We start from the raw sequence: 27780 nt of genomic DNA, 5'->3' as shown, positions 1-27780 counted from the left end.
GGTTTACCAGCATGTTGTCTGTATTAGGCAGTATTAGCTACAGAGAGAGGTTGGTCAGTCAGACTTGGATTGATTACTCTGGAACACTGGAGGTTGAGGGGCATACAAAATTATGAGAGGCATAGATAGGATAGACAGTCTGAACCTTTTCCCCAGGATGGCAGAATAAAATGCTAGAGGGCACATCTTTAGGGTGAGAGGGGAAAAGTTTAAAGGAGATGTGCGGGCCAAGTTTTTTTACAATGAGGCTGGTGAGCTCCCAGAACGCTGCCAGGGGTAGTGGTGGAGGCAAATACTATGCTGGTGTTTAGGAGACTTTTGTTTAAGCACATGGATATGCAGATACTGGAGGGATATGGATCATGTACAGGCAGATACGAGTTGGTCTTGGCATCATGTTGAGCACAGACATTGAGGCCTGAAGAGCCTGTGCATGTGCTGTGTTCTATGTTCTATATACTTTTCAGTTTTGGGTATATTTCAAATCATGCATATAGCACTCCAATCCCTCAACCATTGATCGATTCCAATTTAGTTGCCAAGGGCCTAAGCTATAGAATTATTACAGGAAGTTTGTGGAGGCTTTGAAGTGGTACAGAAGAGATTTACCAGAATAAGAGGAAAGCCATTTAGAACGGAGATGGGGAAACACTTTTTTCTCACAGAGAGTTGTGAGTCTGTGGAATTCTCTGCCTCAGAAGGCGGTGGAGGCCGGTTCTCTGGATACTTTCAAGAGAGAGCTAGATAGGGCTCTTAAAAATAGCGGAGACAGGGGATATGTGGAGAAGGCAGGAACGGGGTACAGATTGTGGATGATCAGCCATGATCACATTGAATGGCGGTGCTGGCTCGAATTGCCGAATTTCTCCTGAGGTTGAGAAAGGAACTCACTTGGAGGCTTCTCGGATATAGAACCCCCTCCCCTCCCGAAAGCTCGTTGGATGTGGAATGGAGTCGCTGGAAACATCAGGCATGGAGAGCATGGGCCAGTAAGAGGGTGAAAGGGGCTAATGCCTCCAGTGCCTTTACATAGGCTGCAGGAGGTTGCCCTGATGACACACGGTGGCCGACATGAGGAAGAGAGGGAGGACAGTTCACGGGCCGAGCCACTCTTCGGCGACAGAGGGGATCGTGAGCTGCTCTGGTGGAATGAACACACGGGAATCTGGACATTGAACATGATAAAATGGTGCCACACATGGTGCCGGGACTGGCATTATATACAAAAAGAATGTCACTATGTAATGTTTAATTGCATATGTGACAAATACCCATTGAACCATTGACCTGATAAAGTTAAAATGATGGGAAGCAGAGATAGGGTAGATATTCAGAACCTGTATTCCTTGGGGGGAAATGATAAAGACTAGAGGGCATAGAGATAAGATGATGATAGACAATAGGTGCAGGAGAAGGCCATTCGGCCCTTCGAGCCAGCACCGCCATTCAATGTGATCCTGGCTGATCATCCCCAATCAGTACCCCGTTCCTGCCTTCTCCCCATATCCCCTGACTCCGCTATCTTTAAGAGCCCTATCTAGCTCTCTCTTGAAAGCATCCAGAGAACCGGCCTCCACCGCCCTCTGACGCAGAGAATTCCACAGATTCGCAACTCTCTATGTGAAAACGTTTTTCCTCATCTCCGTTCTAAATGGCTTACCCCTTATTCTGAAACTGTGGCCCCTGGTTCTGGACTCCCCCAACATCGGGAACATGTTTCCCACCTCTAGCGTGTCCAAACCCTTAATAATCTTATATGTTTCAATAAGATCCCCTCTCATCCTAAATTCCAGAGATTACAAGCCCAGCTGCTCCATTCAATCAACATATGACAGTCCCGCCATCCCGGGAATTAACCTCGTGAACCTACGCTGCACTCCCTCAATAGCAAGAATGCCCTTCCACAAAAATGGAGACCAAAACTGCACACAATACTCCAGGGTCATGTACAACTGCAGAAGGACCTCTTTGCTCCTATACTCAACTCATGTTATGAAGGCCAACATGCCATTCGCTTTCTTCACTGCCTGCATGCTTACTTTCAGTGACTGATGAACAATTCACACTGCATCCTCATAGCATCCTCCTCACAGTTCACACTGCCACCCAGCTTTGTGTCATCTGCAAATTTGCTAATGTTACTTTTAATCCCGTCATCTAAATCATTAATATATATTGTTAACAGATGCGGTCCCAGCACCGAGCCTTTCGGTACCCCACTAGTCACTGCCTGCCATTCTGAAAGGGACCCGTTATACCCTACTCTTTACCTATGCACGACACCTGGAGGCTGCAGCGAATCGTCCGATCAGCAGAGAGGATTGTTGGCTGCAACCTTCCCTCCATTGATGAACTGTACACTGCAAGTGCCAGGAAGCGAGCGGGCAAGATCATCTCTGACCCCTCTCACCCTGGCCACAAACTCTTTGAATCACTTCCCTCTAGAAGGCGACTCCGGACTGTCAAAGCTGCCACAACCAGACATAAAAACAGTTTTTATCCACGAGTAATTGCTCTACTCAACAGCCAAAAATCTGTAGCCTCCCTTTGATCTGGTAGTTTGTTGGTTCACATGCTTGATCAATGGTGTTTTATCATTAATGTTTTTTATTATTAATGTTTAGTGTTTTCTGAGTCATTTGTAACTGTCACTGTATGTCATGTTGTTACTTGTGGGCGGAGCACCAAGGCAAATTCCTTGTATGTGAATACTTGGCCAATAAACTTACTTTGTTTCCTGCCTGCCAACCAATTTTCTATCCTTGTCAGCACTCTACCCCCAATACTATGTGCTCTAATTTTGCCCACTAATCTCCTATGTGGGACCTTATCAAATGCTTTCTGAAAGTCCAGGTACACTACATCCACTGGCTCTCCCTTGTCCATTTTCCTAGTTACATCTTCAAAACATTCCAGAAGATTAGTCAAGCATGATTTCCCCTTCATAAATCCATGCTGACTCGGACCGATCCTGTTACTGCTATCCAAATGTGCCGCTATTTCATCTTTTATAATTGACTTCAGCATCTTCCCCACCACTGATGTCAGGCTAACGGGTCCATAATTCCCTGTTTTTTCTCTCTCCCGCCTTTCTTAAAAAGTCGGATAACATTAGCTACCCTCCAATCCACAGGAACTGATCCTGAATCTATAGAACATTGGAAAATTATCACCAATGCGTCCACGATTTCTAGAGCCACCTCCTTAAGTACCCTAGGATGCAGACCATCAGGCCCTGGGGATTTATCAGCCTTCAGTCCCATCAGTCTACCCAACACCATTTCCTGCCTAATGTGGATTTCCTTCAGTTCCTCTGGCACCCCAGATCCTCTGGCCACAAGTACATCTGGGAGATTGTTTGTGTCCTCCTTAGTGAAGTCGGATCCAAATTACCTGTTCAGCCCGTCTGCCATTTCCTAGATCCCCATAATAAAGTTTGAATGAGATGTGGTTGGGCAGGTTTTGTTACTGAGGGTGGTGGATGCCTGGAATGGCCGCACAGGGCAGTGGTGCAAACACTTGATAAGGGCTTTTAGATAGACACAAAGATACCCATGCGATTGAGAGATATTGGATCACGTGCAGGCTGACACATCAGTTTGGCACAGACTTTTTCGGCTAAAGGGGCTAATCCTGTGCTGAACTTTTCTTTGTTCTATGTCCTGCCCTATGCTTCTCAACCTCCTTTCAGCCATTATGATGCTGCTTTATCAAGCCTTTGGTCATCTGCCTCAATGATTCATGAGAGTCGGTCAATCAGTCAAAGTCTCACCGATAAATCACAGGATTGTCGAGTGAATTCCCAATCGATGGGAAGGGACATCTTAAATGATGCTTCAATGCAGCTTTGCATTCTTATGATGTAGGAAGGACCTGCAGATGCTGGATTAAACCGAAGATAGACACAAAAAGCTGGAGTAGGACAGGCAGCATCTCTGGAGAGAAGGTATGATTGACGTTTTGGGTCAAGACCCTTCTTCAGACTGCCTTGATTTACTGCTAGACTTACTGTCTTTCAAATGAGTTGTTAATCTGAGGTTGGGTCTTGCTTGATGGATTTATCATGATATTTTGGAAAGACTCAGGAAATATTCTGGTGCCCTGCCCTTGTGTTTAACATTTCCAAGAAAAATAGATCTTGTGATAATGATCCCATTCTTATTGATGCAAGGTTGTGTGAAAATGAGCTGCTGCCTTCTGATTCAAATGTGTTTACTGTCATCTCCTCCAGGATGCAATGGATTTGCTTGTTGACATGAAACTCATACAGTAAACTAGGAGTCACAGCATGGAAATAAGCATTCGGCCCAACTCATCGATGCTGACCAGACTCTTCTTTCTCAGCTAAAATACTGATGGAATACATAAGAGTGATTTTTGTATTAAAATCTGCACCTGTGGCAATGGCACGATTGTAATCATATATTGTCTTTCTGCTGACTGGTTAGCACGCAACAAAGGCTTTTTACTGTACCATGGTACACGTGACAATAAATTAAACTAAGATTTGTATATAGCTTTGCATTGAAATAGTAATGGTATCATTTCTGGGAAGGGTGTATTGACTGACTTAGGAGGAGCAGAGGCTTTGGGGTGGACATGTTTGTATTTTAATTGATTTATCATTGTCACGTATATCAAGGGACGAGTTTTACTTGGTCTACATCCCCTTTGTCCTGTTTTCACACCTTACACTTCCTTATCTATGTATCTCCCTCTCCCCTGACATCAGTCTGAAGAAGGGTCTCGACCCGAAACGTCACCCATTCCTTCACTCCAGAGATGCTGCCTGTCCCGCTGAGTTACTCCAGCATGTTGTGTCCAACATCTGCAGTTCCGTGTTTCTACATAGTGATTCTCACTTTGTATTGAGGTTAATTTAAATTATCCCGCTGTTCGGGTGGTATTGAAATGTTGTCTCGTGGTCCAGTCTCCCAGAACTTCAGATGCTTGTCTCGTCATTGGACTGGTATGTTCCATCGCTCAGGCTGCACTTGCCCCATAACTCAACTCATTAAAAACTTCCGACTGACAGACATATATCCAGATATGTCGATGGTTTAATCTCGATAACTCAGTAAGCTATCAATGTGACACGAGCAGTGAGTCAGTCACTCAGCAATTCTTTCCCGGATACTCACTCACCACCAATGCCCACATTCTATTCTCCGACACAGTTGTTGGGTCAGCGAGCCAGTCTCATATTACAGGTTGGTCACCAGTCTATAGAAGGAAGCTTGACTTTTTCCAGCAAAGAATTTAAAAAAAAATCCACTTGGAATCTAAAAATGTTTTATCCGAGCTATTAAAGGACAATTTGACCACTGATAAGATGAACCTTGTAGAGTTCACTGTAATATGGGTCAGAGCACATTTCTGGAGAAACTCAGCAGGTCAAGCAGCATGTGTAGGAAGGAACTGCAGATGCAGGTTCACACCGAATATAGACACAAAATGCTGGAGTAACTCAGCTGTGGACAGGCAGCATCTCTGGAGAGAAGGAACTGGTGATGTTTCAGGTCTCGAGTGTCGCAGCATGTGTGGAGGGAATGGACAGACACCATTTTGGGGTTGGGACCTTGCTTTAGACAGGTGGAGCAGTGGAAGGAAAAGCTGGAAACCAGAGGTAATGATGGGGCAAAGCCTGGCAAGTGATCGGTGGATACTGGTAAGATGAGAGAGGTGATTGGCAGATGGGTGGGGTAAGTGATAAAGGTGGGAGGTGAAAAGGAGATAAGAAAGAAGTGGAGGAGTGGTTTAAAGCTAGGTTCCGACCCACAACGTAGCCTTCCATTCCCTCCGCAAATGCTGCCTGAGTCGCTAAGTTGCACCAATTATTTGTATATTTGCAAGTTGAATCGGAAGTAAAGAAAGCAAACTCAATGCTAGCATTTATTTCAAGAGGGCTCGTGTACAAAAACAGGGATGTAATGCTGAGGCTCTATAAGGCGCTGGTCAGGCCGCATTTGGAATATTGTGAGCAAATATGGGCACCATATCTGAGGAAGGATGTGCTGGCTCTGGAGAGGGTCCAGAGGAGGTTTATGAGAATGATCCCAGGAATTAGTAAGTTAACCTATGATGAGCATGTGTCGGCACTGGGCCTGTACTCGCTGGAGTTTAGAAATATGAGGGGGGACCTGAAACATACAGAATAGTGAAAGGCTTGGATAGAGTGGATGTGGAGAGGATGTTTCCACTATTGGGAGAGTCTAGGACTAGAGGTCACAGACTCAGAATTAAAGGACGTTCTCTTAGGAAGTAGACGAGGAGAAATTTCTTTAGTCAGAGGGTGGTGAATCAGTGGAATTCCTTGCCACAGAGGCCAAGTCAGTGGATATTTTTACGGCAGAGATAGATTCTTGATTAGTACAGGTGTCAGAGGTTATGAGGAGAAGGCAGGAGAATGGGGTTAGGAGGGATAAATAGATCAGCCATGATTGAATGGTGGAGTAGACTTGATGGGCTGAATGGCCTAATTCTGCTCCTATCACAGGACCTTATGGCCTCAAGCTTCCAGCATCTTCATTTTCTTCCTTCTCTATAACATGGGTCATGTACGCTGAGGATTATTTACTGCTTTGAACCCCAGATAATGATGTTGGCGATGTCCACTGATATGCAAGTTCTTTGTGCATTTTCTGGAATGTTATGCGATATCCAAACGGTGTTTCCGCTTGTATACATATTTATCTCTTGTCCTATTTAATTCTAGTAATCCTGCAGCAGAGAGACACAAAAAATTAATTCTGAAGAAGGGTCCTGACCTGAAATGCCAACTAGCCATGTCCATCTCTGTGGAATTCTCTGCCTCAAAGGACGGTGGAGGCCGGTTCTCTAGATACTTTCAAGAGAGAGCTAGATAGGGCTCTTAAAGATAGCGGAGTCAGGGGATATGGGGAGAAGGCAGGAACAGGGTACTGATTGTGGATGAACAGCCATGACCACAGTAAATGGCGGTGCTGGCTCAAAGGGCCGAATGGCCTACTCCTGCACCTATTGTCTATTGTCCTCCAGAGACCAGTTTGCCCTGCTGCCTGACCCTCTGAGGTGCTCCAGCACTTTGTGTGCTTTTGTGTGAACCAATGTGTGCAGTTATTTGTTTGTACATTGTATGTACAATATTAGGTGGCCATGCTTCCAGCTGGAGGGAGCTCTGTTGTTTCTGTGCATGAGCAGGAGAAATCATTTGGCGTACAAATTGAATGCAAAATCAGTTTCAGAAGGTTCAGTTTAGTTTCATGTCACGTGTACTGAGGTACAGTGAAAGCTGAAAATACAGAGAGTGTCACCCACCGTGGGCCTCGAACCCACGACCTTGGGTTTAAGAGTCTCATGCTCTAGCCGAGCTGTCTTCCTGCATATCTAGAGTGAGGGGTAGTGCTGTCTGCACGCACTGAATCAGATCTTCAGCAATGGGTACAGAAAGGAATGGAAGTTTGGGAGACAAGGCTTTGTATGAGACGATTAAACATTTCCACAGATTTACTCATCATAAGGAAGTCTTGCAACTTGATGCTGCAGTTGGAAGCTCCAGGGTTCATGGTGAGCATTATGGCTGCTAGCTCTCGGGATATTATGGCAGGGATTGGCACAAGAAGGCAATCTCTGAGGTCAGAGGTGTAAACAATGCCACGCAGATGCTTTTTCACCTCCCCCTCCCCCCTAATGTTTGCCTGAAGAAGGTCCCCACCCAAAATGTCCCCCATCCTGTTTCTCCAGAGGTACTTCCTGACCAGCTGAGGCACTCCAGCAGTTTGTGTCTATCTTTGGTATAAACCAACACCTGTGAAAAATATACATCTTCTAGATGTATAGCTGGGACGCATCCTCAGTGATGTGACCTGGGGTCATTGGGTGTTTCGAGTCTCACAACATCAGACACCCTCGCCCAGGCGACCCAGCCGGGGTTGATCAGGCCCCGACTTGCGTCCTAGCAGCAACCGCCCACGGATCAGCCATCTTAGTAACCACTCTGCAGGGGTTGGGAGACTCTAGTGCGTGGAGGGACTGGGCACTGTGGGGTGAGTCCTGGCCGGGTTCCTCCTGCATCTCACCAGGTTCAAGGCCTGTGCGCTGCACCTCTTTCTCCTTCTCTGAGCATTTCATTCGCCCCTGATGGATTTTTAGGCCATGATGGTTCATTAGGTCTTTCCGTAGCTTTGTTGGGTGTCTTTCTCACGAAAGACACAGACTAGGGGGTGCCAACTCAGCCCGTCCCGGGTGCCGTCTTTCCGTGCCGTCAACTGTCTCTGCGGTTCTTTGTATCTTCAAAGTAGGAGGCTTATGGCCAAGTGATTTGGCTTACAGCTAGCACAATGTCCGTGGGCCAATGGGGCCATCAATGCCTCTACTTCCTCAGATGATTGAGAGATTCAATACCTCGACGAATACTCTCTTGAATGTCTACAGGTGTACGGTAGAGAACAGTCCAACACAGGTACTGACCTGACCATCCCACCAACAAAGGTGGAATCAAAAAGGCATCCAGCATCATCAGACTCACACTAGCCTGGCCACGCTCTCAATTCACTCCTACCATCAGGAGAAGATGCAGGAACCTGACAACCATGACCTCCAGGTTCAAGAACAGCTTCTTCTCAACAACCATCAGGCTCTTCAACCAACTAATCAATGAACTATGAACTGCGTTGGTTGCACTAAGGCTTTGTTCTTTTTATTTTGCACTACTGTTGTTTTTTGTGTAATTTGTTTGACCATTTTTTTGTTTATTCTACTATCTGTGAATACTGTGTTTACAGACGTGTCAAGCTGCCTCAAGTAAAACATTTTGTTTTTCTGTTTTTGGTACATATGACAATCTAGACACTGGACTTTTGAATGTCACAGGAACAAGAAGCTGTTTCATTTTAATGAAGTCGACCAAAAGTTAGCAATTTGTTTTAAATTCCAAGGCAGCTGAGATTACAAGGTTTACGAGGTTTACAAGGTTAATTCCCGGGATGGCGGGACTGTCATATGCTGGGAGAATGGAGCGGCTAGACTTGTACACTCTGGAGTTTAGAAGGATGAGAGGGAATCGTATTGAAACATAAAAGATTATTGAGGGTTTGGACACGCTAGAGGCAGGAAACATGTTCCCGATGTTGGGGGAGGCCTGAACCAGGGGCCACAGTTTAAGAATAAGGGGTAAGCCATTTAGAACGGAGACGAGGAAACACTTTTTCTCACAGAGAGTTGTGACTATGTGGAATTCTCTGCCTCAGAGTGCAGTGGAGGCCGGTTCTCTGGATACTTTCAAGAGAGAGCTAGATAGGGCTCTTAAAGATAGCGGAGTCAGGGGATATGGGGAGAAGGCAGGAACGAGGTACTGATTGTGGATGATCAGCCATGACCACATTGAATAGGTCGAAGGGTTGAATAGCCTACTCCTGCACCAATTGCCTATTGTCTATTGTGGTGACCTACAATTTTTGTCATGTATAATCAGGTCAGTTGAGAGAAATGACCCGGTGAGTACAATCAGTGAGTACAAATGGCCCGATTACTGATCTGCCACTGCAATGCACATTCAGTGGATTAATAGGCCCATTCGCCATGTGACAAGCTTGTCGTTCAATCGATGAGTGCTTCACTCTGAGTTATTATACACACAATCATACATCTGAAATCTGTGACACTCATGGAGATGGAACCATAAAATTCCAAGGAGTTTCATCGAGAGGGCAGCACAGTGGCGCAGCGGTCGAGTTGCTGTCTTACAGCGCCAGAGGCCTGGGTTCCATCCTGACTACGGGTGCTGTCTGTACGGAGTTTGGACATTCTCTCTGCAACAGTGTGGGTTTTTTTCCGGGTGCTCCGGTTTCCTCCCACACTCCAAAGACACAATAAGTTTGTAGATTCAAGTGGCTTCGGTAAAATTGTGAATTGTCCCAAATATATGGGTGATCGCTGGTCAGCGCGGACTCGGTGGGCTGAAGGGCCCTGTTTCCTGGTTGTATCTCTAAAGTCTAAAGAGAGCAAGGTGGATAAGTCATAGAACAGTCCTGAAGGTTGGAGATTCAAAGCAAAATATGAATATGGATGAAACTTCTGCAAATTACATTACAGATGTGATGACGGACACCCAATTCATGTGTGACAATTTAAAACAAAAGCATATTTGTAACTGATGGAAAAAGAAACACCTGCCAGTAACCTGCCTGCATGTAAATATTGGGTGTAGCTCTTTAAAATGTTTACCATGTGACCATCTAGATAAATGAAGCATGGAAACTGATTCATGTTGTATCATAACCCCTTATTTAAGAATAAGGTGTAGGCCATTTAGGACTGAGATGAGGAAAAATGTTTCCACTCAGAGAGTTGTGAATCTGTGGAATTCTCTGCCACAGAAGGCAATGGAGGCCGATTCATTGGATGTTTTCAAGAGAGAGTTAGATAGAGCTCTTAGGGCTAACGGAATCAAGGAATATGGGGAGAAAGCAGGAACGGGGTACTGATTTTGGATGATCAGCCACAATCATATTGAACAGCGGTGCTGGCTGGAAGGGCCGAATGGCCTACTCCTGCACCTTTTCTCTATTGTGCCTTGGCTAACAAAGACAAATATCCCACACAGTCATATAGCACGGAAGCAGGCCCATTCGTCCAAATCATCCATGCTGACCAAGATGCCCCATCTACACTAGTCCCACCTGCCTGCATTTGGCCCCTATCACTAAACCTTTCCTAGTACCTGTCCAAGCATCTTTTATATGTTATAGTAAACATTATAATGCTGGCAAATGGGACTAGACCAGTATGACAACTTGGTCAGCATGGACAAGGTGGGCTGAAGGGCCTGTTTCTGTGCTGTACAGCTCTTTGACTCTTGACACCTTATGAAAGTGCAAAAAGACCAAAATGAGGAGCATTTAGTAGTAGGTTCATTGTGGACCTCAGTCTCTCCTTCCATACTGGAAAGCCTCAAGTCGAGACTAAAAACTCATCTGTCCTCCCAAGCCTTTCTTGACGTCCTCTGAGCGAGGGCTATATATATGTAGTTTGTTTGTTATACTATTCTTATAACAAATGTAAAGCACTTTGGCCAACGAGAGTTGTTTTAAATGTGCTATATAAATAAATGTGACTTGACTTAACAATATCCATTGATTTGGCCTGCACAGTCGCCTGCTGGATCTCCAGGAGTTTAAAAGGCAGCCTACATCTTGAAGGACCCACACCACACTGACCACCCCCTCATCTCACTCCTGCCATTGGGATGAATTTACAGGTGTCTGAAAATCGTGACATACAGGTTCAAGAACAGCTTCTTCCCAACAACTATCAGGCACTTGAGTTGACCACCAGAATAACCAACTAAACCCTGAACTACCCACAGTCCTGGTTGCACAAGTGGCTTTGGGCATTTTTGCACTAATATTGGGCTCCTTAATTTAGAACATAGACAAAGAACAGTACAGCACAAGAACTGGCCCTTCGGCCCACAGTGTCTATTCCGAACATAATGCCAAGACCATCACTTACCTGCCTTCCCTGCATATTCATATGCCTGTCCAAAAACATCTTATACGCCACTATTGTATCCGCCTTCACCACCACCACGGCAGCACGTTCCTGGCACCCACCAACGTCTGTGTTGAAAATAATTTAAACACCTCAAAGCTATCACCTCAAAGCTAATATTTGATTTTTCCAACCCTGGGAAAAAGATTCTGTCTACCTTATCTAGAAACATAGAAAATAGGTGCATTAGTAGGCCATTCGGCCCATCGAGCCAACACCGCCATTCGATATAATCATGGCTGATCATTCACAATCAGTACCCCGTTCCTGCTTTTCTCCCCATATCCCTTGATCCCGTTAGCCCTAAGAGCTAAATCTAACTCTCTCTTGAAAACATCCAGTGAAACGACCTCCACTGCCTTCTGTGGCAGAGAATTCCACAGATTCACAACTCTCTGGGTGAAGACGTTTTTCATCATCTCAGTCCGAAATGGCTGACCCCTTATTCTTAAACTGTGACCCCTGGTTCTGGACTCCATTGTTTTATTTTCGGTACATATGACAATCGAACGCTCTTGACTAGAAAGAAGCTGGAGTTTGGTGTGGAATGTTTATGTGCGATAATCTGGCCTTGACCACTGACCACAGTGCGCTACATTCCTTGCTCTTTTAATAGTTCAGGCGAATCACAAAGAATCATTAACAAACTTGCACCAGAAATCCCATCTAACTCAGTGTGCCTTTACCATGGCAATAAGTGCCATTCACTTCTTGGGTGAAAGCAGCACGTGAGCAGGTATTTGGTATAAAGCTGCCTCTCAGTTGTCATCAAGATATTTGAATATAAGCTATGTTGGAGGTTGCCCTCATTATGTTGTCCAAACAGCCCTACCATCTTTAAAATATTTAGAAAAAGAACCTTGTACTTGGTACAAGGAACCTTGTACAAGGAACTGCAGATGCTGGTTTACAAAATAATGACTCTTGTTCAAGTACTTGTATTTGGCATTAGTTTGGAATCACTTTGTCTTTGTCACGTCTACTGAGATACAGTGAAAAGCTTTTCTCAGTGTGCTATCCACACCATATGTGAGTGTAATCGAGCTACAACATGTACTGGTACAAAGAGAACAAACCAGAGTGCAGAATGTGGTGCTACAATGTTACAGCGTTAGAGTTACAGAGAAATGCAGATAGTCACAAAGTGCAAGGTCACAATGAGGTAGGTCGGAAGATCGGGACCACACCCTGTCAGATGGGAGGACCGTTCAGTAATCCGATAAGCGTGGGGAAGAAGTTGTTCCTGAATATGATGGTGCGCGCTTTCAAGCTTTTGTGTCGCCTATCAGATAGAAGCAGGGAGAAGAAGGAATGACTGAGGTGGGACAAGTCTTTGATGATGTCGGCTGCTTTCCCCAGGCAGCGTGAAGTGTAGATGGAGTCAATGGTGGGGAGTGTGGTCTGTGTGATGGACTGGGCTACATCTACAATGGTGGGGAGTGTGGTCTGTGTGATGGACTGGGCTACATCTACAATGGTGGGGAGTGTGGTCTGTGTGATGGACTGGACTACATCTACAATGGTGGGGAGTGTGGTCTGTGTGATGGACTGGGCTACATCTACAATGGTGGGGAGTGTGGTCTGTGTGATGGACTGGACTACATCTACAATGGTGGGGAGTGTGGTCTGAGTGATGGACTGGGCTACATCTACAATGGTGGGGAGTGTGGTCTGTGTGATGGTTTGGGCTACATCCACAACTGCAATTTTTTTGCAGTCTTGGGCAGAGTTCCCAAACCAAGCTGTGATGCAATCTGACAGTATGCTTTCTATGGTGCATTTGTAGAAGATTGTAAGAGTTGTTGGAGACATAGAGTCAGAGTCATACAGCACAGAAATAGGCCCTTCTGCCGAACTTGTCCATACTGACCAAGATGTCCAGAGACATTAGTCCCACCTGCCCGCATTTGGCCAATATCCCTCTAAACTTTTCCTATTCTGATATATTCATATATCTGTACAAATACCTTTGTTGAACTACCTCCTCTGTGAAAAAGTTGCCTCTCAGGTTCCTATTAAATCTTTCCTCTCTCTTCTTAAACCTATGTGCTCTAGTTCTTAATTCCCCTAGTCTGGGTAAAAGACTCCCCCACATAGATAAGACTATTCCCTCATGATTTTATATTCTTAGGCCCCCTTCAGTCGTGGCTGACCATGGGTGTCTCCAGGGTGCTATTCCCCATGTGGAGGACGCCTGTGCGTGACTTTGTTTAACGTGGGGAGACTGGTGCACAGACAGCCACCCCATGGTCCTTGACAGATCTGGGTCGGGATCCAGTGGCATGGAGTCCAAGACGACCGGAGACCCTTTTCTGCTGCAGCCTTCATCCACCTTCCCAGCCGTTGTGACGCTCCACTAAGGTCAGCCATCGTCCTCCGCCTGTTGCACCATTGAGGTCTTGGTTGGATTGCTCTTTGTCAGAGACCTCCCCCTCGACCTTACCGCCATGGGTGGCCCTACCAGGAGCATAGCTCCAGACGGCATCGCTCTCAGGATCTCAGGTCCACACAAGCTTCTCCACCACGACAAGGTGACAATCCACGGAGAGGCTATACACCTCTATTAGATCACCCCTCAGCCTGCTGAGTTCCATGTTGAACTTCCTTAATAGATTCAGTCATACAATCACACAGCATGGAAACAGGCCCTTCAGCCCAACTTGCCCATGCCGACCAGCATGCCCCATCTAGACACTAGTCCCACCTGCCTGCGTTTTGGCCCATATCCATCTAATCTCCTGAGGACATGGAAATGTCGGTGCTTTCTTGCATAGTATCAGTGTGGTTGGTCCAGGACAAATTGTTGTTGATATTTAGGGCTAGCAACTTGAGCTCTCGACAGTCTCCACTTCGACACCATTGATGCTAAATGGGGCATCTGCTCCACCCCGCTTCCTGGAGCTCCTTCATCTTTCTGACGTGAGGAAAATGTTGAACTATTGAGCCATCATTGTCTTGACACCATGTTACATTATGCAAATCCTTCCTCATCTCTTTCACAATGACCCAGTCAATTAAGTACTTTGCAAGTTTCATAATTTGAATGAAACTAAGAAAGTAAGTGCAGCATAATGTCGTAGCGGTAGAGTTGCTGCCACACCACAGCAGAGACACGGATTTGATCCTGACAACAGGAGTTGCCTGTACAGAATCTGCACGTTCTCCCTGTGACTCCGTGAGTTTCCTCCTGATGCTCGTTTGCTTCCCACACTCCACAGTCGTGCTGCTTTGAAGGTTCATTTGTTTCGGTAACGTTGCACATTGTCCCTAGTATGTGGGAGAGAACTAGTGTAAACGGGTAATCGCTGGTCGGTGCGGACTCGATGGGCCGAAGGGCCAGTTTCCACGCTGTATCAACAAACTAAACTAAACAAAATGAATTTTTGCACAGTACTCTCCCAGGGACAGCATGGTGATATGACCAGATAATCTGTTGTTCAAAAATACCGACCAATCAGGCCATAAAAATGAGAGAAAATACATTGAAGCCTTTGAAACAATGGCTAAAATTCACGTTGTGTTCCTGCTTTGAAAAGCACTGTTTTTGCAGATTAACAGGGCCTTAAAAGCGTTGTATTTGTGTGCAATTTAACCTGCTTTATACCGTGCCCTCCATAATGTTTGGGACAAAGACCCATCATTTATTTATTTGCCTCTGTACTCCACAATTTGAGATTTGTAATAGAAAATATCACATGTGGTTAAAGTGCACAGTCAGATTTTATTAAAGGCCATTTTTATACATTTTAGTTTCAGCATGTAGAAATTACAGCTGTGTTTATACATAGACCTCCCATTTCAGGGAACCATAATGTTTGGGACACATGGCTTCACAGGTGTTTGTAATTGCTCAGGTGTGTTCAATTGCCTCCTTAATGCAGGTATAAGAGAGCTCCTAGCAGCAAGTCTTTCCTCCAGTCTTTCCATCACCTTTGGAAACTTTTATTGCTGTTTATCAACATGAGGACCAAAGAAATACAGAGGCTACACTGCAAGATGCAAACCACTGATTAGTTGCAAAAATAGGATGGCCAGGTTGCAGTTTGCCAAGAAGTACTTAAAAGAGCAACCACAGTTCTGGAAAAAGGTCTTGTGGACAGATGAGACGAAGATTAACTTATAATTAAAGTGATGGCAAGCGCAAAGTATGGAGGAGAGAAGGAACTGCCCAAGATCCAAAGCATACTACCTCATATGTGAAAAACGGTGGTGGGGGTGTTATGGCCTGGGCATGTATGGCTGCTGAAGGTACTGGCTCACTTCAGAGATGATACAACTGCTGATGGTAGTAACATAATGAGTTCTGAAGTGTATAGACACATCCTATCTGCTCAAGTTCAAACAAATGCCTCAAAACTAATTGGCTGGCGGTTCATTCCAGTTCTCCCACCATTCTTACTAGTCCCTGCCTACATTCTATCTTTGTCCCGCCCCCTCACCTGACATCAGTCTGAAGAAGGGTCTCGACCCGAAACATCACCCATTCATTCCTTCTCTCCAGAGATGCTGCCTGACCCACTGAGTTACTGCAGCTTTTTGTGTGTACCATCGATTTAAACCAGTATCTGCAGTTCTTTCTTACACATGATCCCAAACATACTGCTAAAGCAACAAAGGAGTTTTTCAAAGCTAGAAAATGGTCAATTCTTGATTGGCCAAGTCAATCACCCGATCGGAACCCAATTGAGCATGCCTTTTATATGCTGAAGAGAAAACTGAAGGGGACTAGCCCCCAAAACAAGCATCAGCTAAAGATGGCTGCAATACAGGCCTGGCAGAGAATCACCAGAGAAGACTCCCAGCAACTGGTGATGTCCATGAATCGCTGACTTCAAGTAGTCATTGCATGCAAAGGATATGCAACAAAATACTAAACATGACTACTTTCATTTACATGACATTGCTGTGTCCCAAACATATGGTGTCCTGAAATGGGGGGACTATAAACACAGCTGTAATTTCTAAAGGGTGAAACAAATGTATAAAAATGGCCTTTAATAAAATCTGACAATGTGCACTTTAACCACATGTGAATTTTTCTATTACAAATCTCAAATTGTGGAGTACAGAGGCAAATAAATAAATGATGGGTCTTTGTCCCAAACATTATGGAGGCCACTGTAAGTTCATAAGGGATAGGTTTTTAAGGTAAACAGGCCATTTGGCCCATTGAGTCTGCTCTGCCATTCGATCATTGGCTCATCTATCTTTTCCTCTCAACCCTGTTCTCTTGCCTTCTCCCCGTAACTTTGACATCTTTATTAACCTGCTGTGACCGCACCTGGAGTATTGTTTGCAATTTTGGTCTCCACCTTTGAGGAAGGACATTCTTGCTATTGAGGGAGTGCAGCGTTTACTGGATGTTAGATTTGGCTCTTAGGGCTAAAGGAATCAAGGAATATGGGGAAAAAAAAGTAGGAACGGGGGTACTGATTGGGGATGATCAGCCATGATCATATTGAATGGCGGTGCTGGCTCGAAGGGCCGAATGGCCTACTCCTGCACCTATTTTTCTGTTTTCTATGTTTTCTAACCTATCAATCTCCGCTTTAAACTGACACCTGCACCAATCAAAAATCTATAGTTTTTATCTCTGCCTTAAAAATATCCAATGACTTGGCCTCCACAGCCATCTGTGGTAATTAATTCCACAGTTTCACCACCCTCTGACAAAAGAAATTCCACCAAATCACCATTCTAAAGCAAAGATCATAAAGCGGAGAAAGATGGTCCACTCCTGCAAAACCCAATGGACTGACGTGTAGTACGCAACGGAGCATAACTTCCGCCATTTCAGTAAACCCGACCCTATCTTTGACCCGACCCGACTTCAGTTATGCGTTCAGTTAAAACGGCACATACCTTGCACAGGGAGGAACTGTAGAAGGTACACAAAAAAGCTGGAGAAACTCAGTGGGTGCAGCAGCATCTATGGAGAGAAGGAAATCGGCAACGTTTCGGGCCGAAACCCTTTTTCAGACTGATAGGGGGTGGCGGGGAGAAGGAAGGAAAAAAGGAGGAGGAGGAGCCCGAGGGCCGGGGGATGGGAGGAGACAACCCGAGGGCTAAGGAAGGGGAGGAGACAGTAAGGGCTAGCAAAATTGGGAGAATTCAATGTTCAAGCCCGCAGGATGCAGACTCCCCAAGCAGAATATGAGGTGCTGTTCCTCCAATTTCCGGTGTTGCTCGCTCTGGCCATGGAGGAGACCCAGGACAGAGAGGTCGGATGGGGAATGGGAGGGGGAGTTGAAGTGCTGAGCCACCGGGAGGTCAGGTAGGTTCTTGCGGACTGAGCGGAGGTGTTCGGCGAAACGATCGCCCAACCTCCGCTTAGTCTCACCGATGTAGATCAGCTGACATCTAGAGCAGCGGATGCAGTAGATGAGGTTGGAGGAGATACAGGTGAACCTCTGTCGCACCTGGAACGACTGCTTGGTTCCTTGAATGGAGTCGAGGGGGGAGGTAAAGGGACAGGTGTTGCATTTCTTGCGGTTGCAACGGAAAGTGCCCGGGGAGGGGGTGGTACGGGAGGGAAGGGAAGAATTGACAAGGGAGTTATGGAGGCAGCGGTCTTTGCGGAAGGCAGACATAGGGGGAGATGGGAAGATGTGGCGAGTGGTGGGGTCACGTTGGAGGTGGCGAAACTGACGGAGGATTGTTTGTTGTATGTGACGGCTGGTGGGGTGAAAGGTGAGGACTAGGGGGACTCTGCCCTTGTTGCGAGTGCGGGGATGGGGAGAGAAAGCAGTGTTGCGGGGTATGGAAGAGACCATGGTGCGAGTCTCATCTATGGTGGAGGAGGGGAACCCCCGTTCCCTGAAGAATGAGGACATTTCAAATGCCCTGGTGTGGAACGCCTCATCCTGGGAGCAGATGCGGCGTAGACGGAGGAATTGGGAGTAAGGATGGAGTCCTTACAGGAACCAGGGTGGGAAGAAGTGGTGTGTGTGTGTGTGTGTGTGTGTGTGTGTGTGTGTGTGTGTGTGTGTGTGTGTGTGTGTGTGTGTGTGTGTGTGTGTGTGTGTGTGTGTGTGTGTGTGTGTGTGTGTGTGTGTGTGTGTGTGTGTGTGTGTGTGTGTGTGTGTGTGTGTGTGTGTGTGTGTGTGTGTGTGTGTGTGTGTGTGTGTGTGTGTGTGTGTGTGTGTGTACCAAGCGCGTGCGGACAGTCGGACGAAAGCAAAGATTATAGAGCGTAATGGGGTTTTTAAAAAACACCCGAAGGAAATAGATGTTTAACGAAAAAAAATGGGGCGGCGATCGCTCCGTGTCCGTGTCGGAGGGGTGGGGGGGGGGGGTTATTTGTGTGGTATTTGGTAAAATAATAGCTATATGAAGACGCCATGACCAAAGCAAAGATACTAGAGCGGAAACGGAAACCGGTTACGGAAATGGCGCTAAAGATTACACATGACCTACTACGGCATTTTCGTCGAGTGGACTATCTTGCTCCGCTCTAGTATCTTTGTTCTAAAGGGATGTCCTTTTATTCTGAAGCTGTGCCCTCTGGTTTAAGTTTTGAATGATTGACCTTAGCCTCAGACTATTTATTTAAATCTTAGTGCAATGCATGGGATATTCTGAAACTCCACTGTCATTATCAGGAGTTCAAAGTCAATGCTGATTGAGAGTTTGTGGTAGGTCTTTGAACATTAACTGTATGGAGTTTCCCTCAGTCAAGATAGACACAAAATGCTGGAGTAACTCAGCGGGAGAGGCAGCATCGCTGGAGAGAAGGAATGGGCGATGTTTCAGGTCGAGACCCTTCTTCAGACTGAGAGACAGGGGAGAGGGAGGGGGAGATCTTGGTCAAGGCCTTTCTCTGGTAAACACATTTTGCAACAGGGCAACACTAAACCCTGTGCTTTCCAGCCTCACACAACCTGACATGAGATTGCATGTCCTTCTGTTCCCTACCAAAATATTACACTCACAAGCCTGGGCTAAAAATACTCAGGCATCCAATCAGGTTTGCAAAACCACATGATGATGAAGCCACTCCCCACACACTCACAGACAAACACACACACACACACTGCTGCTGCTGCAGCAACTCCTGCTGCTGTGAAAGCCACAGTCACTATGTCCAAAGATACCTCCGCTCACAATATCTGCACCAGAACATTTCAATGTAAGAGACCGTTAGAAAGTTTTGAAGAATCTACGAGCAAGAGAAATCGAGTCTGGGGGATTCTACAAGGTCAGTACAAATGCCAGAGGAAGATTTAGCATTTGACATTACTGAGTAACTGAACCACTTCAGCGGTGGCGCAGCGGGTAGAGCTGCTGCCTCTCAGCACCAGACACCCGGGTTCCATCCTGACCTCGGGTGCTGTCTGTGTAGAGTTTGCACGTTCTCCCTGTGACCGCGTGGGTTTCCCCCGGGTGCTCCCACACTCCAAAGACGTTGCGCATTTGTAGGTTAATTGCCCCTCCTGTAAATCACCCCACAGTATGTAGGGAGTGGGTGAGATAGTGGGGTGACATGAAACCAGTGTGAGTGGGTGATGGATGGTCAGCGTGGACTCGGTGGGCTGAAGGTGAGGTACAGTACTTTATTTGTCTCGTGTACTGAGTTCAGTGAAATTCATTGTTGTATACAGCTCAGTAAAATATCACTAGATATAAGCACTTAGATACATGTTAGATCAGCATCTCAGATACAGTACAGGTGTACAGCAGCAGTACACTGAGACAGTTTACAGAGTCGCTAGTTTGGGGCCATTTACAAGTCCATGTAGTATTAAGTGCAGGGATCTTGATCTGATGAAGGTCTGTTATCCTGGCGGCGTTGCAGGGTCGGTCTGGCCAAGCGTAGCTGTGGTGTCCTCACCCTCGGTTCCTGAAGGAGCTGTTTCCATGCTGTATCTTTAAACTAAACAATGTCCCCTTCAGCCAGAGGGTGCAATGAAACCATAATGTCTGTCATACAGGAGGGGCAGGAGATTTGCTTCCCCTCCCTTATTCCCCACTGATAGTGAGGCCAACTTTATCCCGACCCTGGTTACCATAGGCCTCTTTCTGCTGACCGCTTGGTGCAGCTCCAGTGATGTAGGCCAGGCCTCATACAGGAGACTGGGTCTGATGAAGAGTCCCGACCCAAAACGTCACCTATCCATGTTCTCCACAGATGCTGCTTGACCCACTGAGTTACTCCAGCACTCTGCATCTTAAGTCCTTACACAATGTTTATTAATTGTCTGGTTCTTTGTTTTCTCTCGCTCTCTCGGTGTGCACTGTCTAATTTGAGCTCCAATCCTCGATTTTCAATAATTCAGGCAAATATCTAAATGTCAGGGAATAAGCTTCACCAACAAATGGCACGAGAACATCCCATGGTAAAGGTGGGTATAATCAGGGACATTAAAAGGCATTTGGACAGGTGCAAGGACAGGAAGTGCTTTAAGGGATATGGGCCAAAGCAAGCAAGTGGCAACTTTGGTCCTAAACTAAGATGTGTGACTCTTACTTTTAGTTTCAGTTTAGTTTGTTGTCACGTGTACTAATGTACAGAGATAAGCGATTTGTTGATTGCTTTTCAGATTACAATCAAGCCGTCCACAGTGTACGGATACAGGATAAAGGGAATAACGTTTAGTATAAAGTCCAGTAAAGTCCAATTAAAGGTAGTCCAAGAGTCTCCAATGAGGTAGTTCAAGTCAAGTCAAGAGAGTTTATTGTCATGTGTCCCTGATCGGACAATGAAATTCTTGCTTTGCTTCAGCACAACAGAACATAGTAGGCATTGACTACAGAACAGATCAGTGTGTCCATATACCATTATATAAATACATACACACATCAATAAATAATCAGATAAAGTGCAAATAACAGATAATGGTCTATTAATGTTCAGAGAATTGTATGAGTTGAGTCTGATGGCTGTGGGGAAGCAGCTATTTCTGAACCTGGACGTTGCAGTCTTCAGGCTGCTGTACCTTCTACTTGAAGGTAGCAGGGAGATGAGTGTGTGGCCAGGATGGTGTGGGTCCTTGATGATGCTGCCAACCTTTTTGAGGCAGCGATTGTGATAGATCCCCTCGATGGTAGGGAGGTCAGAGCCGATGATGGACTGGGCAGTGTTTACTACTTTTTGTAGTCTTTTCCTCTTCAGGGCGCTCAAGTTGCCGAACCAAGCCACGATGCAACCGGTCAGCATGCTCTCTACTGTGCACCTGTAGAAGTTAGAGAGAGTCCTCCTTGACAAACCGACTCTCCGTAATCTTCTCAGGAAGTAGAGTAGCTGATGTGCTTTCTTAATAATTGCATCAGTGTTCTCGGACCAGGAGAGATCTTCAGAAATATGCACGCCCAGGAATTTGAAGCTCTAGACCCTTTCAACCATTGACCAGTTGATATAAACGGGACTGTGGGTCCCCATTCTACCACTTCCAAAGTCCACAATCAGTTCCTTTGTTTTGCTGGTGTTGAGGGCCAGGTTATTGCGCTGGCACCATATGGTCAGTCGATCGATCTCACTTCCATACTCTGACTCATCCCCATCAGTGATACGTCCCACAACAGTGGTGTCGTCAGCGAACTTGATGATGGAGTTCGCTCTAGGACCGGCTACGCAGTCCTGAGTGTAGAGTGAGAACAGCAGGGGGCTGAGCACGTAGCCTTGAGGTGCTCCCGTGCTGATTGTTATTGAGTCTGACACATTTCCACCAATACGAACAGACTGTGGTCTGTGAATGAGGAAGTCGAGGATCCAATTGCAGAGGGATGCGCAGAGACCCAGTTCTGCGAGTTTGGTAACTAGCTTGGAGGGGATGATTGTATTAAATGCCGAGCTGTAATCAATGAATAACAGCCTGACATATGAGTTTTTATTGTCCAAGTGGTCCAGAGCAGAGTGGAGGGTCAGCGAGATCGCATCCACCGTTGATCTGTTGTGGCGGTACGCGAGCTGCAGTGGGTCGTGGTCCTTGTCGAGGTAGGAGTTGATTTGCTCCATGATCAACCTCTCAAAGCACTTCATCACCACCGACGTTAGTGCCACTGGTCAGTAGTCGTTGAGGCACGTCACCTTACTCTTCTTGGGCACCGGTATAATTGATGCCCTTTTAAAGCAGGTGGGGACCTCAGACCTCAGAAGTGAGAGGTTGAAAATGTCCTCAAAAACTCCAGCCAGTTGATCCACACAGGTTTATAGAACACGACCGGGTATACCATCAGGTCCAGGCGCTTTTTGAGGGTTCACTCCTCTGAAGGATTTTCTGACGTCAGTTTCTGTGACTGAGACTGAAATACCATCACAGCGAATGGGGGCTTGAGAAGGCACATCAGTGTTCTCCCTATCAAAGCGTGTGTAAAACGGATTGGGCTTGTCAGGGAGTGATGTTTTGCCAACATTCGAGCTGCCTCCTGATTTCGCTCTGGACCGCTCTCTGGTTGTGGTAGGATGATTCAGTTGCCTGATAACAGCTGGGAAGAAACTGTCCCTGAATCTGGAGGTGTGCGTTTTCATACTTCTGTATCTCTTGCCCGATGGGAGACGGGAGCAGAGAGAGGGGAGAAGAGAAAGTGGCCAGGGTGCGACTGGTCCTTGATTATGCTGCTGGCCTTACCGAGGCAGCATGAGGTGTAGATGGAGTCAATGGAAGGGAGGTCGGTTTGTGTGATGGTCTGGGCTGCGTCCACAATTCACTACAATTTCTTGTGGTTTTGGATGGAGCTGTTCCCAAACCGTGCAACTTGAATCGGTAGTTAAGAAAGCAAACTTATTGCTAGCATTTATTTCAAGAGAGCTTGTATACAAAAACAGAGATGGAATGTTGAGGCTCTATAAGGCCACGTTTGGAATATTGTGATCAATTTTGGGCACCATATCTGAGGAAGGATTTGCTGGCTCTGGAGAGGGTCCAGAGGAGGTTTACAAGAATGATCCCAGGAATCAGTGGGTTAACATATGATGAGTGTTTGTTGGCACTGGGCCTGTACTCACTGGAGTTTAGAAGAATGAGGGGGGACCTCATTGAAACATACAGAATAGTGAAAGGCTTGGATACAGTGGATGTGGAGAGGATGTTCCCACTAGTGGGAGAGTCTAGGACCAGTGGGCACAGCCCCGGAATAAAAGGGCGCACCTTTAGGAAGGAGATGAGGAGGAATTTCTTTAGGGTGGTGAATCTGTGGAATTATTTGCCAAAGAAGGCTGTGGTGGCCACGTCAGTGGATATTTTTAAGGCAGAGAAGGATAGATTTTTGATTAGTACGGGTGTCAGTTAGGGGGAGAAGGCAGGAGAATGGGGTTAGGAGGGAGAGATAGATCAGCCATGATTGAATGGCAGAATATACTTGATGGGCTGAATGGCCTAATTCTACTCCTATGACTTTATGACCATGCCGTGAAGCATCCCAACATAAAATGCTTTCTTGGGCGCATCTGTAGCAGTTGGTGGGAGTTGTGGGGACCAAGTTGATGATGCCCGGTGTGGATTTGTTCAACCCAAGGCCTTGTCTCACTGTTGTATCTCTCTGAATCCGAGACTATTGTCTGCAGTGTGATAATGACCAGATAATCTGTTGCTCATAAATACAGCCCGAGGGTTGGTGTTTATTTTAGTGATTACTCCAGGGCTAAACACAAACTGAAGGCAACTGAACCAGCCTACTACAACCAGAGAGCAGTGCTGAACCTCATCTACCTGATTGGTGACACTCGCACTGTCCTTGATCAGACTTTGCTGGCTTTACCTTGCATGAAACATTATTCCCTTATCTATGCACATGTATCTGTACCCTGTAAATGGCTCGATTGTAATCATGTATTGACTTTCCGCTGACTGGTTAGCGCGCAACAAAAGCTTGACTGTACCTCGATACGCGTGACAATAAACTAAACTGTAACTGTACAGCTGGATGAGCACAACGGCTGATGCTGCCTGAGATCCTCCTGCACTTTTTACTTAAGATTCCAGCGTGTGCATTTACAGTACAATACAATACGGATTTATTTGTCACATTCCACATAAAGTGCAAGTGAAATGAATATGTCAGCAGCGATACAGTGAGAAAGAACACACACTACACAATAAAAATTTAACACAAACATCCACCACAGCATTTATCACTGTGGTGGAAGGCACATTTACATCGGAAATGTCCTCGTTCTTCAGGGAACGGGGATTCCCCTCCGCCACCATAGATGAGGCTCGCACCAGGGTCTGATCCATACCCCGCAACACTGCTCTCTCTCCCCATCCCCGCACTCGCAACAAGGGCAGAGTCCCCCTAGTCCTCACCTTTCACCCCACCAGCCAGGCAAATACAACAAGTATTCCTCCGCCATTTCCGCCACCTCCAACGTGACCCCACCACTCGCCACATCTTCCCATCTCCCCCCATGTCTGCCTTCCGCAAAGACCGCTTCCTCCGCAACTCCCTTGTCAATTCTTCCCTTCCCTCCCGTACCACCCCCTCCCCGGGCACTTTCCGTTGCAACCGCAAGAAATGCAACCTGTCCCTTCACCTCCCCCCTCGACTCCATTCAAGGACCCAAGCAGTCGTTCCAGGTGCGACAAAGGTTCACCTGTATCTCCTCCAACCTCATCTACTGCATCCGCTGCTCTAGATGTCAGCTGATTTACATCAGGGAGACTAAGCGGAGGTTGGGCGATTGTTTCGCCGAACACCTCAGCTCAGTCCGCAATAACCTACCTGAACTCCCGGTGGCTCAGCACTTCAACTCCCCCTCCCATTCCCAATCCGACCTCTCTGTCCTGGGTCTCCTCCATTGCCAGAGTGAGCAACACCGGAAATTGGAGGAACAGCACCTCATATTCCGCCTGGGTTGCTTGCGTCCGAATGGCATGAACGTTGAATTCTCCCAGTTTTGCTAGCCCTTGCTGTCTCCTCCCCTTCCTTAACACTCGAGCTGTCTCCTCCCATCCCCCCGCCCTCGGGCTCCTCCTCCTCCCTTTTTCCTTCCTTCTCCCCCCCACCCCCCATCAGTCTGAAGAAGGGTTTCGGCCCGAAACGTCGCCTATTTCCTTCGCTCCATAGATTCTGCTGCACCCGCTGAGTTTCTCCAGCATTTTTGTGTACCTTCGATCTTCCAGCATCTGCAGTCCCTTCTTGAACACATTTACTTGTTTGATTGATCGAGGATTGATTGATTGTGTAATCAGTACAGGACAGAGGCAGGTGACAGGTTACAAGTTGGTATGGAGGGCGGTGTGGGAAAGGTTAGTGGAAAGAATAGGCAGGTGACACGCGGAGAGCGAGGAAGGAGGGTTGGTTTAAACTGCACGTATTTTAATGCAAGGGGCCTGATGGATAAGGCAGATGATCTTAGGGCGTGGATAAGTACGAGCGACTGGGACCTTGTAGCCATGACTGAAACCTGGTTAAGGGAGGGGCAGAACAGGCAGCTCAATGTTCCGGGGTACAGGAACTTCAGGAGAGACAGGGGTGAGGGGGAAAGTGGAGGGAGGGTTGCATTGTTGGTTAAGGATGATGTCACGGCTGTGTTCAGAGGTGACAATACGGACGGTTCGTCTAGTGAGGCTGTATGGGTGGAGCTGAGGAACAAGAAAGGGATGATCACCTTGTTGGGGGTGTACTACAGACCCCCGAATAGTCAACGGGAATTAGAAGAACAAATGTGCCGGGAGATTGCAGACAGCTGCTGGTCAAATAAGGTTGTTGTAGTCGGGGATTTTAACTTTCCCAATATAGACTGGGAAAATCATAGTGTGAAGGGTTTAGATTGGGTGCAATTCCTCAAGTGTTCAGGAGAGTTTTTTTAAACAGTATGTGGAGGCCCCCACATGTGAGAGGGCAACACTGGATCTAGTATTAGGAAATTGGGAAGGACAAGTTAATGAAGTGTGTGTGGAGGAGCCTTTTGGGCCCAGTGACCACAGTTCGATTAGGTTTAAGACAGTTATGGATCGGGACGGAAAGGGTCCACATGTTAAAATGCTCAACTGGGGTAAGGCCAACTTTGAGGGTATGAGAGAAGGTCTTGCTCAAGTTGACTGGAGCAGGTTATTTGAGGGGAAAGGAACATCGGCCAAGTGGGATGTTTTTAAAAGTGTACTGAAGAAAGCTCAGGATATGTACGTCCCCGTTAGAGTGAAGGGCAAAGCAGGCAAACGTAAGGAAGCTTGGCTGACGAGGGAAATTGAGGCATTGGTCAAAAACAAGAAGGATGCATGGGACAGGTATAGGCAGCTGGGATCAAGTGCATCCCTGGAGGAGTTTCGGGAACTAGGGAATAAACTGATAAAGGAGATCAGAAGGCAAAAAGGGGCCAGGAGATAGCTCTGGCAGGTAACATTAAGGACAATCCCAAAATAATTTATAAATACATAAGGGGGAAAAGGGTAACTAGAGAGAGAGTGGGACCTCTCAGGAATCAGACCTCTGTGTGGAGCCACAGGAGATGGGCAAGGTCCTCAATGAGTATTTCCCCTCTGTATTTACCGAGGAGAAAGACAGTAGGATGGAGGAACTTGGAGCAGTCACTGGAAGTGTCTTGAGAGCACCCATGCAGAACTCACTGACTCCATCAACTTCACCACTAATTTCCATCCTGCACTTAAATACACCTGGACCATCTCCGACATCTCCCTACCATTTCTAGATCTCATTGTCTCCATCAAAGGAAACAGACTATTGACCGACATCTACTACAAACCTATGGACTCCCATAGCTATCTGGACTACACTTCATCCCACCCTGCTTCCTGTAAAGACTCTATCCCCTACTCCCAGTTCCTCCGTCTATGCCGCATCTGCACCCAGGATGAGGTGTTCCATACTAGAGATGTCCTGAGAGATGTCCTCGTTCTTCAGGGAACGGGGATTCCCCTTCACCACCGTAGATGAGGCTCGCACCAGGGTCTCATCCATACCCCGCAACACTGCTCTTGCTCCCCATTCCCCCATTCGTAACAAGGACAGAGTCCCCCTTGTCCTTACCTTCCACCCCATCAGCCATCGCATACAACACATAATCCTCCAACATTCGCCACCTCCAACAGGATCCCACTACTGGCCACATCTTCCCATCTCCCCCCTTTCTGCTTTCCGCAGAGACTGTTCCCTCCGTAACACCCTAGTCAACTCGTCCCTTCCCACCCAAACCACCCCCTCCCCTGGTACTTTCCCCTGCAACCGCAGGAGATGCAACACCTGTCACTTTACTTCCCCCCTCGACTCCATCCAAGGACCCAAACAGTCTTTCCAGGTGAGGCAGATGTTCACTTGCACCTCCTCCAACCTCATCTACTGTATCCGCTGTTC

General features: G+C 46.7%; 1 protein-coding gene across 3 annotated transcripts in view; it reads left to right on the top strand.

Annotated features, from left to right (window-relative positions):
* Window positions 1-27780, top strand: part of asb5 (ankyrin repeat and SOCS box containing 5) — a 71454-nt gene that overhangs the window by 5504 nt on the left and 38170 nt on the right. The window contains exon 1 of one of the 3 annotated variants that reach the window (XM_033018750.1): window positions 19549-19726. The exons of the other annotated variants lie outside the window; for them this stretch is intronic. Coding sequence (XP_032874641.1) covers window positions 19609-19726 — 118 coding nt within the window. The 5' untranslated portion in view covers window positions 19549-19608. Of the gene's footprint in view, window positions 1-19548; window positions 19727-27780 lie in introns of those variants that run through there. 3 annotated transcript variants of the gene reach the window in all.

This window comes from Amblyraja radiata, chromosome 3, assembly GCF_010909765.2.
Source record: "Amblyraja radiata isolate CabotCenter1 chromosome 3, sAmbRad1.1.pri, whole genome shotgun sequence".
NCBI classification, from domain to species: Eukaryota; Metazoa; Chordata; class Chondrichthyes; order Rajiformes; family Rajidae; genus Amblyraja; species Amblyraja radiata.
This window is presented reverse-complemented; position numbering and strand designations above follow the sequence as displayed.